General features: G+C 41.6%; 1 protein-coding gene across 4 annotated transcripts in view; it reads right to left on the bottom strand.

Annotated features, from left to right (window-relative positions):
- Nucleotides 1-17,555, bottom strand: part of PTPRB (protein tyrosine phosphatase receptor type B) — a 64,430-nt gene that overhangs the window by 17,905 nt on the left and 28,970 nt on the right. For 3 of the 4 annotated variants that reach the window (XM_054212911.1, XM_054212901.1, XM_054212930.1), the window contains 13 exons: nucleotides 15,804-16,064; nucleotides 13,469-13,735; nucleotides 11,877-12,140; nucleotides 10,677-10,940; nucleotides 9,447-9,710; nucleotides 8,456-8,719; nucleotides 7,313-7,582; nucleotides 6,411-6,674; nucleotides 5,318-5,581; nucleotides 4,650-4,931; nucleotides 3,184-3,462; nucleotides 2,221-2,370; nucleotides 706-949 (listed from right to left, as the gene is read on the bottom strand). In XM_054212911.1, the coding sequence (XP_054068886.1) occupies nucleotides 706-949; nucleotides 2,221-2,370; nucleotides 3,184-3,462; nucleotides 4,650-4,931; nucleotides 5,318-5,581; nucleotides 6,411-6,674; nucleotides 7,313-7,582; nucleotides 8,456-8,719; nucleotides 9,447-9,710; nucleotides 10,677-10,940; nucleotides 11,877-12,140; nucleotides 13,469-13,735; nucleotides 15,804-16,064 (3,337 nt within the window). The remainder of the gene's footprint in view (nucleotides 1-705; nucleotides 950-2,220; nucleotides 2,371-3,183; nucleotides 3,463-4,649; nucleotides 4,932-5,317; nucleotides 5,582-6,410; nucleotides 6,675-7,312; nucleotides 7,583-8,455; nucleotides 8,720-9,446; nucleotides 9,711-10,676; nucleotides 10,941-11,876; nucleotides 12,141-13,468; nucleotides 13,736-15,803; nucleotides 16,065-17,555) is intronic. The other variant, XM_054212920.1, reaches the window with a different exon arrangement.

The following is a 17,555-nucleotide window of genomic DNA, read 5'->3' as shown; positions in this document are numbered from 1 at the left end:
GAAACATGCCCTAATGAGAGCAGACTGTGGTAGATGAAGAAGCTGAGAGGCGTGATGTGCACTGCCTGGCACGTGCCTTCTGTCCATGTGTCTGGCCGGTGAGCAGCTTGCAGACTTCTTGGGAGAGTGTTTGCCTGCAGGAGGAGGGTGACTGAGCTGCGCTGGAGCTTGGTCTCACAGCCTGCCTAACTGCGGAGCCTGGTCTTGGCAGTCGCCCTCATCCACACCCTACAGCTAACCCTGACCTAGGTCTGGAGCCTGGGGATGGTGCCACAGGTTAGGATAACCTCCAGGTCTTTCTAACTTGTTCCAAAGAACTGGTGTGGGTCAGTGGTGTCAAACAGACTAAGTGAAGTGTGCTTGCCTTCTCCTGTTATGTATTCTTCTGACTTAGCTGATGGTCTTAAGTCATCTTAAGAAAGATCTGGCAGCTCTACGAGAGCTCCCCATCAAGTCGAGGGAACTAAATCAGCCTATTCACTGCACTGAGTTTTGTGCATAATTAACTGTACCATTCCCATGCTAGTGAAGGACTGGTTCATACCTACGGAATGGGGGCATGGATAAAGCTTTTATAAATTCACAGTGAAACAACAGGACATTGTACAACGCAGTTATTAACCTACAGAAGCTCAACTGTATCAGGCATCCAGACTGCACCATGCCTAATAATGTGACAGAGCAAACCAACAACACAAATCTAACCTATAAGCAGTCCGAGGCTTTAAAGGTCCATCGCAGAATTTATGCTGATCTGGATCACACCTTCCTCCTAGATTTTCCATTTCTCCTCCAAGCTTAATGTCAAAGCTTTTATAGTCGCTGTCAGGGTTTTCAGCACATCTACTGGCAAAATAATTTGTCTGGTAGATGCGTATAGAGTCGTTTTGTTTGTACTCCAGGTAGGAAGGTAATGGGTGCTGCTCATCAGGCTTCGGTCCTTCACTACCTACATCATGTGCAGAGAAAGACAGAAGGTTTACATACCACAGTCATTAATGCAATGCAATTTATAAGTTCAAGCTGTTGACAGACACATTCTTATCCAACTTTCCAGCATTTCTTTGAGGCTGCACAGGTTACCTTGTGAATGCAAAGCTACAGTGGTTAGGGTGCCTGGTTTCTAGTACCAATCTTGCTATGACTTTTCTGGGGAACTTCAGACAGATTTCCTCACAAGACCTTAGTGCAACTTTTCCAGATATGATGCTGCAATAGGCATACACACGTTGAATTCAATGCTATGAGATTTTTTCCTGTGCTGTTGGTGGGAATCTCTGTGATCCATAATCCTGCATCCTACCACCAGCTATTTCAAAATGCAAGTATAAAAATAATATAAATCCACACACTGACAAGTCTTCTGTATAGAGAGAAAAGCTGCAATAAGAAATGACAGGAGTCCCCTGAATGGAAACTCACGATAAAGTGAGTGTAAAAGGCTCAGGTAGGCAAAACCATGGCAATGAGCAGTCCCTTTCTCAAAGAGCTTTATAATCTGCATAAACAGAGTAGACAGTGGAAATATTATCTGTGCTTTTTTTTCCCCTAAGGGCTGATGGACAGAAAGATTAAGAAACTTTCTCAGGGGTCACAAAATATGTCCTGGCATGCAAGTAAATGAAGCCACTTCTAAAAACAAGGTATTAATTGTTGAAACATCCATCTGTTTTGTCACATATAGGTCAACTGCAGAAAGGGAAGTTTACATGCAAGCTAAAAGAGCAATTTCTATTCTATTTCACAGTACTGCATGCAAAGTTATTTTCTTCAGTAAGCAAACACCACCTGGGAGATGCTGCCTTTGCCTTCTCAGCATGGCTTACTGAGGTTCTCCAAAAGACTTGCCTTAGTGTTCTCACCTAACATTTAAACTACCTTTTGAGATCTGTGCACAGCAAGGCAGTTTCTTCTGTGTCCACTGCCAATGGCATCCAACATAAGTCTCCTACTGTGCAAATTTCCTGAACATACATGAGACCATTAACCTAAAGTACAGAAGCTAACTACTGCTTCTGGCTCTGCAGTTCCTACTGACCCTCTGAGGAGAAGACTGAGTTCCTAAGTCCTCAGGCTAGGGAGCAGGTATAGATCCAAAACCTCAATGGAACTTAGCCACTAGATGAGGAGAAGCTCCTTTGCTGTGTAGTGATGCAGGTGTACCTCCCAGTGTAACTCCTGTAGGCTACAGAGAGAATGGTATTAAATCATGACACTTACCATCAGCCTCTCTCACAACCACAGTAAAGTACTTCACAGCTCCATTAGTATCACTAAACCAGCTGCAGTTAAAAGTAAAGTTGATGGAGGATTTGGTAATCAGCACCTCTTTTTTGTTCACCCGTATGTCTGGAGGTGGCTGAGGGGGACCTAAGTAATTAAAAAAAAAAAGAAAAAAAAAAAGAGAAAAGCATTATCTGTGTATTTGCTGTGAGCTAGACCTAGTAAGGGAAATGCAATTCTTAATAAAGCTCAGCTGACTGGACCCAAGTCTCTGATTCTATTCTCTTTGCAATCAAGAAAGTGTCTTCACCTCCCACAGGGAAACTGCCAAAGGATGAAACAAGCCAGCAGTGAATTAACTGTAATAACAGTGGCAGCTCCTCAGTAGGAATTCCTGCAGAAGCCCACATGGAAATGTATTAAAGTCTTGCTAAAATCTACGAAATCAGAAATTGTAGCTGCTAAAAATGACACAGGTTTAAGCCACGTATTTGGAGGTCACGTAGCACACTCACTACAGGAGGTTACCTATTTTAAACATCTAAATTTCTGCTTCCTTTTCCAGAGGAACAGCCCTGAGTCAGCCAGATGCAGCATTCAACTATAGAGTACCATCTTCCAGACTGACTGCAGAATTTCTTTAGGAAATATTCTTCATATGATAGAAAGCTATATCTCAGTGACACAGCAGAACTAAACTGGAAAGCGAAGTACACAGGGAAAAACCTTCAGAGAACCAGTGCAGCAAAAGTGGGGATTTTAAGGATCTACATCGTTGAATCTTTTAAAAAACTGTATTACTGCAACTATATTGCATTCACCCTATTTTGACAACCAGATTACCAGTGCCACACACTGGCAATTGTGGAGTTCAGAACTCCTTTTGCTGTCTAACCAACACAATCTATTGCTTATTCCTGCTCAATGCCTCCCTTCACAGCAACTCGGAATTCCACTTACGGTCGATCATTGTGATGGTGCTGTCTTCAACTACTTCACTCGTCATGTCTGCAGAATGCACCTTGATGGACACCAGGTATCGCTTGTGGGGAACGAGAGTCATGATATTAAGCAGAGATTTGTCCTTTTCTATCCTTTTAGAAAACTCCACTTCGCGGGTGTCCAGTTTTTTGCATTCAACGCTATACCCATCAAAGTCAGAATCAGGAGGAGTCCAGGAACACGCAATGGCAGTAGAGGTCTGGGGCCGACAATGAAGGCTTTGTATCTTGTCTGGTTCTAGAGGAATGTTGAGAAGTTGAAGCTCAGTGGGAAAAGGGACAGGCACCCTACACTCCCTGCTCACCCTATGGCCCCTAGATTCTGCATCAACCATTTGATCAGAGCAGGAGGCTGGGAGACAGAACTCTCACCTCTTCTGCAAAAGGGCTGTGTAACTCATTTTAGCCATCTGAAATCGGATCTAGTGACATCAGCCTCACCAGGTTTGTGAAGCTTTGGTAATTAATTGTGAAAACAAGCAAACAAAACTACTTGCTGAAGCCTTAAGAACAGCAACACTGGAAAGCAACACTGAATTTCTAGAACTCTCTTACAACTTTTTTGGAGGTTACATGCAGTCAACAGTATCAGTCAGTTCTGATACTGTCATCTCACGACTGATCTGCTTTCCTGAGTAGCATGTGGTGTGTCCATATTAGTAAAGCATACCACAGAAGTATGCTTTAACCACGTAATATTGGAGCACCATTCATAACATGTGACGTAACAAGGATGGGATTTCACTTTCAGATGGCAGACATCTACAATTAAGTGATTAAATACAGGTGACAGAGGTAGCTATGCTCTCATTTTAATGAATATGCTGAAGGAAGTCTAAAGAGTTATTCAGCTTACTAAACACAGATGTCAATTTGAAGCTGAATCCCACCTCAAGTGACACGAGGGTGTGCCAAGTCTCAGTTATTTTTATGATTCCAGATCACTTTTTCAAATCAGCCTGCTGCTGAGGTTGCTAGAGACAGTTAGAGATGATACGGATCCACAGACACAGAGAGAAACCCAGAGCGGTGGAACACACTGATTCCAGTTTCAAATCTAGTACAGCAGGGTTTAATTCATCCTTCCTGTCTGATTGTTCAGAAACATTTTGATTATTTCAGTATCCTACTGTCAGAGAAGTATGGATATCCAGACCTATTTTACCCCTGAAACTGATTGATTCAGGCTCTGCAACCAACCAAACAGCCCCACTCTGGATGTGAAGATTGCAAATGTATGTCCATTTTCAATCTTTAAACAGTTGACCTTGCGCACAGCAATGGCTTAGAGTCTAGCTGAATTCTTTGCCAGTCATTCATTAATTTACTAATGGAAATTACTGACTGTGAAAGGAATTGGTAAGATTTAACAGTTCTGCATCTTCTGCAGCTGAGTGTCAGGGTGCAATGGAAATCGTTACTTACTTGTTCTGACACTTGCAGCCTGTGACTGACTGTATGTCTTCCAGCTGTCGCCACTGACCGTTCTGACACTGAACTCATAGAGTCTTCCTGGTCGCAGGCCGTAGATGATACGTACTTTTGATTTGCTGCTGCTGTAGGGATTGAATACTGTGAGGGGATCTTTTGGAAGCCATTGCAACTCGAAATCGTCATAGTCTGTCCAGTCTGGAGGACCCAGCCAAGTGATTGATAAAGAAGTATTTGCAACATCGGTAAACGATACAGCATTAGGAGGGCTGGGTGCTACACAGAAAGGGGGGGGAGGGGAAGAAGAAAAAAAAGAGATTCTTAACAAATTTTTACACAAATAAGATGAAACATGAGCTATTTTCTTCATGCATCACGAAGTGGTTTACATTATCCTGTGTGCACAGCCAGTTACTGCATCTGTGCTGATGGTGGTGCCTTTCACAGACATTACATATTCCTGAGCCTTTGAAAGAAACACAGTGCTGAACAAAATCACACTCTATTGGTTTAATACCCTTAGGGATATCATTTATCTTTACACCTTCAGTGACTCTTATAATAAATCCTCCCTCAGAATAAGCCTGTTACGTAGTTGTAAAGTAATATGAATTCTGACAGATGGGACTAAACAAAAATCCCAAAGCTTTTGTGTCTTTTACCTGTTCTTCCTTCAGCGTTTGCTGTGTTGGTCAGGTCACCACTGTGAGTCACCACAACCAGAGTGTACTTTCTGCCAGGAACAAGCCCCTGGAAATGCCACTCTTTCAGGTCTTTCCTGTGCCATGTTTCTTTCTGTGTCCCATTTGGGTTGTAAAGATTCAGCTCATAGAAGTCAACATCTCCTGCTGCTGGACTCCAGGTGAACCACAGACTGTCTGTCATGTTTCGGTTGGATGCCTTGAGACCAACAACTGGGGCTGGTACTGAAAAAAAGAGGATGGGTATTACATTGTGTAGAAGGTTGTTAGGGTAAGAAGCAACGACGTCAAGCAGACCTTATATTTATCGCACAATGACGGCCACATAACAACCTAGAAAGCCACCACAGCTGGCCAAAAAGCCAGAAAGCATCAGGAAGCATATCTCAGTAGTTTGCTTTCTTATTTTGAACTGACGTTGTCCCCAAAAGCAGCTGAAATGTTCATAATAGACAGTTTTGCAAACGTCAAGCAGCTTTTTCCCACTCAGTGTCTGGAAACATCCAATTCTGAGGTAGCTGAAGAAAGTGCACCACTATCCAGAGGCAGTGGTATACAGAGGTTACTATATGGTGCCTCAGAGGATACAGAAAGGTTTCACAGAGTGTCAGAGCCGCTGGAGCTGCTTAGGAAACTGCTTCCCATACACAGCTGAACAAACATGGAGCTGCAGCCAGAGCTCCCCGTGGGAAACAAGTTTTATTTCACTGGTAGATTGTCTACCCCATTAACCCCACTTGCTTTGCTTTTTTGTCTTTTCCACTCATAGACAAACATTGCTTTTAGGATGGGAGGCAGCTGTTTCCTTTAAGGATTATGCAGCATACATTGGGATGTTCTTCTCCTGACCTGAGGACCTAGGAACTATTGCTTCATTTTTCCTCTTGTAAACACATCATTCAGAATTTACCTTCTTTTTCTAATGCTTTTCATGTATAAGATCCAATTTTGATATTTCTAACAGTTGCTCTAATCTAACATGAGTACCAGACCAGCTCATTGGTGTCCCTCATTAGCACTACACTAGAGACATGATTTTCTTAGATGTTCTTGCCTGTTCTTCCAAAGACAGACGACTCATTAGTGAGATCCCCGCTGTGGGTAACAATCACCATTCGATACATCCTGCCTTGACGGAGGTTCTGGAATGAACATTTCTGGAGGTGCTGCTCTCCTGAAATCCTGTCATGAAGGGATTTGTCTGGGTTGTATAGGAAGATGTCATATGAATCAAGCTCCCCTTGCGAGGTGGTCCAGCTGAAGGACAGTCGGTCAGTGGTGTTCTCTGTGACCTTCAGATTTGTGACAGCTGCTGGAACTGAAAAGAAGAATAAATGCAAGAGTAAATATCAAAATGTCTAGCCACTAAGCTGAACCTTTAATAAAGCAAGAACTCATGACTGGAATACATTTCAATTAAGCCACAAGTAGCTAAGTACTGTCAACAGCAACTTTCAGAAGCAAGGGGAAAGCATTTATGAGGTGCTGCTGAGTGTCTCCAATACAATGTTTGTATTTCTCAGCCGGCCTGGTTCTCCAGCCTGTGCTCACACAGAACTGTCCATTAGTTTCTACACAAAGCATTAATTGAGTAAAGACTGCAAGACTTGGCTCTAAGTTTAGAGGTGTGTATTCACATCAAATCCTGCACTAAAGAGATTTAAGACTGTGAACTGAAAACTTGATGACAATAAAGCATTCATGTAACTCCATAACAGACAGACTGAGGGAAGCATTCAGCACTTTGGTTTAAAATGCTTATTATGAACCATGGCCACATTATTATGCTAACAAATTTCAGATTCACATACCGAGCACAAAACAGGAAAAATGATGCATAAATATCTGGAGTCTATCCTTACTGGAATCATTCCAGAATCAAGATACAAAGATGATTCATGTATTTAATGATATCTGACTGTGGGAGCTATAAATAAACCAAGATGTTCTAATTACCTGTTCGGCCAACAGTTTCTGCTCGTTTACTGAAGAGCCCGCCACTGACTGTCAAAACTTGTATTTTATACTTCTTGCCGGCTAATAAATCTTCAAATCTGTGCTGTTTGGCAGTAGCTGGCTCTGATTTGTTGCTCAGGAGGATTCCTTGCTCATTCAAGAGCAGAATGTCGTATCTTTCAGCTACACCAGGAGCTTTCTGCCAGGTTACTAACAAGGAATGACTGCTGTAAGCATGATGGGCTAATAGGTCCTGGACCGAGGCTGGAACTAGAAGCAACAATTAAAGGCAGAATGTTACCAGGTGAAATATGGACCATTCAATACACAACTGTGAATACAGTAATTAATAGAGAATACCTTTATATATTTGCATATTGGCTTGTGGGAAAAGGGATATCTGTGCATGTGTTTGCACAAGCAAATAATTCCTAGACATAAATACAGTCAGATTAAGTTGCAGAGCCTCACGGAGAGCTGAACTGGCCATGGAGAAGCAAGAAATATAAATACATTGTCATGAAAAGAGGGAGAAGGAGAGTAAGATGAACTGACCGAAAAAGTTGAGAAAGGCATGTGGAAAAGAACTGAAAAATAAAGAAGTGGTAAATTGGTGCAAAGTAGTGGCACAGAATAGAAAACGTTAGCTAGGAGCTAAAAGTCAAGGCCACAGCAAACACATGCAGGTGCTAAAGGGAGAGGACGGATTAAAAACAAGGTATTCCACTGTTTGTGTACCCTGACATGCAGGTTACTGGGCCAATACGTTGTCTAACAAGCCTTGACCATGCAATGGGCTCTGCTAGAACACAGTATTTGACTACATGGAGCCTTGCAGATGTATGTGTTGTATGGGTACAGGCACAGGGCTGGGGAGGGTGGTAATTGCATTTGTCACATAAAAGCACACTTTGGGCTGGGACCTGAATTCCAACACATTTACCCAGTAAAGCTACTCACATGACAGATCTCACTGGCATTAACAGAGCCATGCCTAAGTGTTTGCAAGAGGACCCATGCTCTTTGAGATAAAACCTTCTTGTGAGACTGGGTCTTCCCCTACCCAATGGTATGTTCATAAACATTATTAAAAAGGGTCATAAGACGCAATGCGACTTGCTCCTTGTCTCAGAAGAAACGTACTTGTTCTCCCAAAAGCTGCTAAGCTGTTGTGCAAGGTGCCACTGTTAGATTGCACCACCACCCGGTACTGCTCCCCAGCTTCCAACTTGTGAAACATGTGCTCAGAGACGTGTTTGGAGACACTCTGGGAATCAAGCTGATGGTTTTGCTGAAATATAGTCACTGTGTAGGAATCCACATCTCCACCTCCAGGAGTCCAGCTCACTTTCAGGCTGTTTGTCAGGCCATTAGGTGACACATGAATGTTTCTGACTGCACTTGGAACTGGAAAAAAAAGGAACACAAAGGCACCCGCTCACAAATTTCCTGTTTGAATCAGACCTTTTAATTCCTACTTTTTTTATGGTGACAGCAAATGATTCAAAGGACAAAGAGCATTTACATGTACAAGTAACTTCACTTATGGGTAAACACAAGTAAAGCTGAAGACATTTGTGTAGGATTGTGCCATTTTAGAAAAGTAATTCTATGTGTTTACAAGAAGAAAAGTAAAGAAAATCTAAGTCAAACGGAAAAAAAAGTTGTGAGTTCTTTTACCTGGATAACCTCCCTCTTCTCCAAATGATGCTTTGGAAACACCTCAGAAAATCAAAGCTCTTTATGTATACTTACTTAGTAGACATTTTGCAGTCTTAATCTCACCCATTCATCTCAGGCGTAAAATAGCTTAAGTGATTTAGCTAGAGATACTAAGCAAACAACTGGCATGCATGGGGATAACAGAAACCCAAACACTGACATCTCAATACCATTCCTATGCAACAAATCAAATTATCTGCCAATAATCAAATATTGGTGCCTGTGACATTTGTTTATTAAGCACAGATCGAGTTGGCTGAAGTACTACTGTGATTTTCAATGAGATCTGCTGTCTTTGTGCCAGTGTTGCAGGAGCTCAAACAAGATCATGGTTCTCCCTTGATTTTTCTGCCCCTCATTTTTTCCTATAGAGAAGACTCAACACATTTTTAAATACCACATTATTTCTTACTTGTCAGGCCTTCTATGAAAGTAGCACGTTGTGCATCTCCACTGATTGTCAAGACAAGAATTTTGTATAGACGTCCTGGAGTCAGAGCTGTGAACCAATACTCCTCAACCGTGTTCCCAAGGAAAATGGGTGGGAAGATCTTCATATCATTGAAGAGGAGCTGAATCTCGTATTTATCAACATCCCCCTCAGCCTTTGACCAAGTTACCTGCAGATCTTCTGTGCTCCTGTTACTAAGAGTCAGTTCCTTCACTGACTCTGGCACTAAAGAGGTGAGAAGAAAGATAGGAAACTTCTCAGTACTTATTACCACATCACAGCAAAAAGATAACAGCTCTGAAGCCATGCTCCTCAGCAAAAACTTTTCATTCAGTTCCCGAGGAAAAGCAGTAGATTGCACTTATTTGCAAGGGTTGCTGTTTGTGGTTTGCACCATATCTAACATTGGAAAGTCCTATTTCAGAACAGGGAGTCGACAATGTATCAGCATAAAAATAATAAACAAATAATAACCGAGCCTGCAGGGAGTTTGCATAGCCAACAAAAATTGACTAGGATCTGCATGTACAACAAATGAGGTGTGAAGAGGCCTCAGGTAGTGGAGACCTGAGGCGAGCTGTCTGTGACGCAGCACCACACTGCGCAGTTCCCAACTCCTGCCAGACACAGGTCAGTTGTTTTCGCCCAGCGCTACAACTGTGTTAATAAACTTGGTTTCTTAGCATGGCTCATTAGCTTACATGCAGTGCCAGGTGAAGACAGGCAGATTGCATCCAGATCCCTGCTGGCTCACAACTAGCCACCTTACCACTCTGCCCCATGCTCTCCAACTCCAGTTCTCGGAGTAATTTGAGTAGAGTGAGTTCTAGCCTCTCTTCTTCCTTGTACATTTCCATGACCAGAAAAAAAAAAATGTGTCTTGCACATTCTGGCCTAGCTTAAGCCTAAACACTAAGCTGATCTGGGAATCTGTACAATTCTGGTTTTCCATTTTCCATGTTTCAAGATTCAGCTTTCCAAGCTCACAGTACAGGTCTCTTCTTTTACTTTCTATATGTCTGTAACTTTAACATTGGTCATAAACTAAATACTGCTTTCCATATTTAGAATGAAACACATTTGAAGAGTCACAGTCAACATTCTATGTTCAAATCATGCTAGATTTTTGAGCCCAGGTAAACAGAAAAAAATCCTGGAGTGTCTCAGGATGTTTCCAGGGTGTTTACTTACTTGTTCTGCCATAGACTCTTTCACTAGTTTCATATTTCCCACTCCTTGTGCTGACCGTGACACTGTACTGCCTCCCTGGGACCAGATTAGTGAACACACATTCATTTTCATCCTTTGGGACACTTTTTGTTTGGATGAAATCATTGTTGTTCTTGATGATCACTTCATAATTATCAAAATATCCAGAGGCATGTAACCAGGACACCTTCAAGTAGTCACTTCTGGCTGAATTGCTGACAGTAAGTCCCTGAACACTTGAAGGGACTGAAAGAAAAAAACACAACTAAAGATTCAGAAAGCAATAACTTCCTGAAGTAACAGGAGTTTCTGTAGTGGACTATATTTGTGGTAATTACCACTTTTCTGAGGAAGTTGCAAAAAGACCGCAATGTGGATTTAAGCAATACCCTACCCTCTAAAATAGTAACTGCAGTTTCCAGGCTGCTTTATGTCATATGACAATAGTTTGCCTTTCCAATTTTTGGACTTTCAGAACTTGGTCAGTTTTGCTTATAGCAGCGAGTTCCACAGGTTCACACTAGTCCTGAATTTGCTTCTCCTCATTTAAATGTCTGTCCCTCGGATTTTCACTTACATCATGAGAAGAGTAAAATTGCACTAACTTGATACTACTCATTTATCAAGTGCAAAGTCTCCAGCTTTTCAGTCTTTGAGGAAGTTTTAAAAAGTTTTCCATCATTATTGCCACCCTTCTTTGAAATTTCTCTATTCCTGTTATAATCTCCTTGAACACTGCATGACCAAAACCATAGACATGGGTGTTACGTGACTAAAAAGAACAGAAATGGATGTTACTCATTTATGCGACAACTTACTAATATTTTAGGAGTTAGCTCCTACCCCATTCTTTCAGTGTTTGAGTAATTCTTTTTGGATGCTCTGCAGGATATACTTGAAGAGACAAGTAGAGGGGTTAAGGGCAGGAAAATGCATTTGAGTCAAAAGGGATACCTGATTTCTGCTCACTCACAAGGATTGATACATGACTTTTATGCATGCTGAAGTAATTTTGTATGACATAAAGCAGCAGTTGGGGCATAAGAATAAGTCTGTATATTTTATGGTTTGACCCTTCAACCCCTGCTCACCCATCCCAGTTTGGTCAGGCATTGATAGTTCATTGACAATGGCTATACAAAATGGTTACGGCAACTGGATTCGCTCAGAGGCTCTCTTTACCTGTTCGTTCCTGGCTGAAGGAATAATTTTCATACTTCCCACTCTTCGTGGTTATCATCACATTGTAAAGCGTCCCAGGAGTAAGGCTGCTGAAGGAGCATTCACTGAAGGATTTGGAAATGGTGAGAGTCTGAACAATCTTGTCATCGTGAGAGAGTGTTACCAAATAACTGTCTACATCTCCAGAAGCTGGCAGCCAAGAGACACTGAGGTAGTCACTGCGACCTGAGTTATTTACTGTTACTCCAGTCACGCTGGAAGGAACTGTGCAACAAAGAGGAAAAACCAGAAGAGCTTTAACTAGCCAATTCCTACTGTTGTGAGAATGTCTGGAATGCCATCCTGCAAAATAAGCAGCCTGGGATGCCTGAGAAGCTCTGCACTGACTCCACTCAGCAGTAGTCATCTGCTTTTTGGAATACAATGAAGGAAGCTGTCTTCGGTGGAACCATCCCAGCACTTCTAAAATCCCAGAAGATGAGTTATGCTCTCAAGTTGCCATTCATCAGCAATAGCAATAACTACTGAGGCTTGTACGAAGCTGAGGCTCACAGAAGGATGTGTTTCATTCACAATGAGTTCTCTGACGCCTAGTGGCCAAAACACGAATGCAATTTGTTTTTCAAGCCAGCAAGGTGAGCTCAAAGGCTCCACACTGCCAGAGCTACCATCACTCAGGTACAGAATTATTAGGGTTATTACAGGGGCAGACCTTAATCATAATTAACTGCCACATTTTCACTGGACTCTGATGCACTGAAATGACTTATGTCAGTAAAAAGGCTGCCCATCAGCTGTCAGAGTCAAAATATTAGAAGATTTTACAAAATATGCCTATGTACTTTAAGCCTTTTAGAGTTATTCTTTGCCAATTGTTTTTCTTTTTTCTTTCTCTTTTTTTTTTTACCTGAAAATAGTTGTTTTCAAGGAGAACACTGGTGCAAACTGCAGAATGCCTGGCCTTTGCCAAATCCACATAAAAGGTGAAATTGCAATGTCTTGTGAATTTTTCCCTCTATTCAAATATCCAAAGGACTGGTATTACATCTCATGAGTCGTTAAACTTAGAGAATCTGCTGCAATAGTAAATCCTGTCCTGTGCAATATAGAAGGGCCTCATAACGAGTAACTAACCCTGGTGGGCATTCTTTGATGTTGGATTGGAGAAAAAGAATGGATCATGAGAGACTGAGACACAAATTCATCCCACCACCTTTAGGCAGCTACTTTGCACACCTAAGTAAGGAGCAATCACCCTGTGCTGCCATCTAGTCAATGGAACAAGAAAGTCCCTTCCAAAGAGTGATGCGCTCACCACAGCTGCGCATCACTCTCGGGGCATATCTTTGTCTTCACTACAGAGTGATCCTGCTGTACAGAGTTCCTATGAATGCACAGCAGTTAGCTCCCTAAAGCTATGTTAACATCAATCTGGACCCACAGTGTGCCTGAGGTCACACGCAGGAATTATATGGCTGAAACTCCTGTATTTCTGAATTCTCAGTCCAGTGGCTTAATCACAAGACCATTCTTTTTAATAAATTCAGCTTTTAGGAACTGACAAAAGACATGCTGGAGTATTTCCTTTTTACCTGTCCTCCCCTCTGCGATCGTTTGCCTTGAAGATATCCCCCCGCTGACAGTGGTGACAACAACTGAATAGAGTCCTCCAGGTTTCAGGGGATAGAAGTGGTATCTGTTGGTTTCACTGGGAACAGTCTCGTTTTTAATGACAACATTCTCGTGAATCAGTAGCACTTGGTACGAGTCTACATCTCCCAGCGCTCTTGTCCAGTTGGTGAACAAGCTGTTGGTTGATCCCTGACTTGCCACAGTCAGACCAGTCACTTGGGCTGGCACTGCAAAGAAAATTGTCATAATGTTACTGAGGAGAAACAGAACAAAACAAAACAAAATGCCCCAAATAACCCAAGTTTAGTCACACTGAGGAAGTGCATCAAAACAACATTCCAATTTGCAGCCAGACTCAACAGGACTAAAAATAATCTAACTGTGGACTGCTTCCTGTCTGATGGGATGTGGGCTATGGGAAACTATCTAAGGCACTGAAAGGTCTTTCGGGCTTTAGCACAGCTTTTCTCAGTCAGAACAAAATGATTCAAGATCAGTGAATGGGAAGAGATGGCATTTTATAAATACCATTAAACAAAAGCCATCAATTTAGGAAATCACTTGGGTTTTCAATAACTATTTCAAATATAGTCTGCGTTTTCCATTCTCCCTTTCCTCTCCTATTCCCCAGCTCTCATTCCTATTAAATGGCAAACTAGTTTAATAAACACCTCAGGCACCGTCATCTATACCTCAGAGAAGTGTCAGACCCTTTAATTTTGGGGGTAACTGAGATGGATGAGTTTGGTTCTACTTTTTATGTCAGAAGACCTGCAGGATACTAATTTTTCTGCCATGATTTTACCCAAAATCCTTTTTTTTTTTTTTAATTTGACAATATTTGTTCAGAGAAAGGGAATACAGTTACTTCTTTCTAAGTATTTCTGCTTACATGACCAAGCACAGATGAAATCAAGAAACACTCTAACCTTACAAAATGTGACCGCAAGCTTCATCTCTTGTTTTTGCAAAACTATGTTTGCAAAAACTATGTGGTTTTGCACACATAGTACTGGATTAGCAATCATTAACAGACACTAGAAAATTAGGCACATAGCTGAAAAAAAATGTACCGTTGATAAAAAAAAGAATCAAAAATCCCACCTGTTCTATAATTCTGTCATAACATAGCAAGCTCCAACAAGGCACTGAGCTGTGCTAAAGGCACTTTTAGTGATACCTCAGGCTTCACTAGAAGCTGACCAACCTGGGATGCATCCAAGACCTATTTCTGTCACATTTACAGCAATATTTTGCAGGCCTAGTAAGCTCTCCTATTGCAAAGAAGATTCAGAGGTTTGGAATGCTTATTAAGACCCACATTCAAATTCACTGATGTTTGTTCTTTATCACTTTGAATGTAATGCTGGCATACTACTCCAGCCTGATGTGTTCTCAAGCACTGATTCATACTAGCGAAGCGTGATGCTGTAACCTTTATGCCTGAATAGGCCTCCTAAAGGGGCATAAGGCAGAAGGAAGTGAAATCCCAGCTATCTAATCACATAGCAGAGACATGAAAGTGTAAGTCAAACTTTTCAGGCCTTGGAAGCAGTTACAACATTTAAGTAAGGACCACTATCAAGCCATAGGCATGATTAGATTCTAACACTGGCAGCTTGTTTTCCCCTGTGCTGTGCCACACCAGAGCTGCATTTTAAGACTTTGCTTGCACTGGAGATTGCGTAAGTCAAGCAACACATATGGTTTAAAACTTGCACACGTGTGCAAAATTAGCACCCTGCAGGGGGTGGGAATGGGACCTTCCTTGTGTCACAATCATCATCCTAAGTAACAGATACAGATGCTGGAATCAGAAGAGCAGAGAAATTCAAAATAAATTTTGAAGGTCACATATGTTTTGTGTCTGTCAACCTTGGAATGTTCCCCCTAAAGCAACATTTTCCTGTGTGGTTGTTGTTTCCCTTTTTTTTTTTTTCCCCAGATGATGAATGCTTTGAATCAAGGAAGTGACCTTCCTGATGATACTCAGCGAAAATTGTTCTTATATGGAATCTTGTGCTAATGTAGATTGATCAGACGTGACATAATATTTCAGAAAACTGTTTTGCCGGGAATTACATATCCATTTCCCCAAAACCTTAACTAAATACTGTAAGATAACTGACAGTCAGAAATGACAGACTCAGAAACATAACCTTTCTATTGAGGAAACATACGTAAATTCAAGACTTTTGAGATTTAGACACTGAGTTCATTCAGTTCACTACAAAGCAAAGAAAGTTGTTAATGGTTAACAGAAGTAAAGATTAAAGTAGTTTGACAGGATGATACCTGTTCTTCCTTCCACTGAAGTCCAGTTGCTTAAAATCCCACTAATGGTAGTGATGGTAGCTGTATATTTTCTTCCAGGTACCAAGTCAGTGAAAGTGAATTCCTTAGCTTCTTTTGCAAGCCCTTTTTTAATGACAGTAAGATCCCTGTCTCCCAGTGAAACCACATAGCTGTCCCATTCCGCAACAGGGGTCACCCACATGACGCTAAGTGAAGATTCGTTAGCATGCTTCACACGGAGCTGGAGAACAGGCTCTGGAGCTGTAAAGGTACACAAATATCACAATGAGAACACGACTTTGTAGTGAACTCTCAAGCTGCTGTAAGGAATCTGCTCTGTAAGACAGAAACGTGACAGCAACAGAGTATGTGTAATCAAGAGGAGATTCTTTACCTTTCTCTAGGAAGCCAAACTTACAAATCTAGTATTTGTGCTGCTCTTCCAGGAAAGGGCTGTAGCAGCAGATTTCAGCAATGCATTATGGCCGTAATGCTCAGGTTTAAACTTACATCAGGATATATGTTTTAGTACGAATGGAAATGCAGTGAAGTCAGTGAGCTTTCTCTTGAACTGTGTGTGCTAAACAGGGATATAAAACATTTGTACCATAAAACAGATCTACGCCAATTTAGCTATAACAAACAAGGACGCAAATTATAGGGTCAGAGTGACATTGATTTTGCACTGGTTCGTATCTCAGTCGAGTTGGGAGACACTCCAAACTCACAGTGGTATAAAAAAAAGAATCTGATCAGTGAATTTCTGTGTGTGTTCATGTGTGTGTGTGTGCATGCATGCGCACAGAGGGCATCTGTCACCTAACGTAGTCCCTTGATCTGATTTTGTCCCTGTTACATTGAAATACAACTCACTTTCCAAGACTGTGTGTTTATGTAAGAGAAAATTAGGTCAGAATAGGGCCTAATACCTACGCTTCATAACAGGTACATTATGTACCCGACTGTGGGTCAAACACACTTGTGATGCACCCACTGTTAGATATTATTTTTTGGACCATGTTCTAACTGCTTAATGGCGTCAATTAAAAGTAACACCATAAACTTAAATTATTTGTAATGTACATCAAAGTAAGCAAGACGAGAATGTGCCTTGCGCTGATCAAGTTGGCTAGAAGTTAGAGAAAGCTTAATTTCTGGAGCTTTTACTGGTCTTGCCATTGTGCAAAATTAACAAAACAAAGCCCTCAAGGAATGACAGGTAGGGGTGTAGCAGGAAAGGCGGGCACAAGGAAGGATGAGGATAAAGTAGGGTGGCCCTTTCTTATCTCACATTCTCCAGTGAGATAAGGCTCAGGATTGAGCCTTGCCTGATACTCCTCCTCCAAGTCTTCTTTTCCTCTGAATTGCACTTATTTTGCATTCCTAGAGCAGAACCATTAACAATTCCATTGCAATTATTTTTTAAGTTTAAAGCAATCAGATGTGGCTTTGAGTGACATGCTGCAAAACAATTCCACTTGCGTTCCTGCAGCATATATGGATTTCCTTTGGAAAGGCTGACTTGAACAGACTAACCTCATTTTCTTTCCAGAGCGCAGGAGCAAGAACTGGGATGTTATGGAACAGCCACACCAACACACACCTCAGCCAGCTTTGGTTAACACCGTTGATACTCTTTACGCAGGCTGGCAAGGAAACCAGTTTGCCACTGAAAATACTGATGAACAACACAGGAGGATCCATATTGCTCTCTTTAAGAACTATATAGGGCGCCTACAATCAGCTACAGAA

This window comes from Rissa tridactyla, chromosome 1 (assembly GCF_028500815.1).
Source record: "Rissa tridactyla isolate bRisTri1 chromosome 1, bRisTri1.patW.cur.20221130, whole genome shotgun sequence".
Lineage (NCBI taxonomy): Eukaryota > Metazoa > Chordata > Aves > Charadriiformes > Laridae > Rissa > Rissa tridactyla.
Note: the sequence above shows the minus strand (reverse complement) of the source record. Positions and strands in the feature narration are given on the sequence as shown.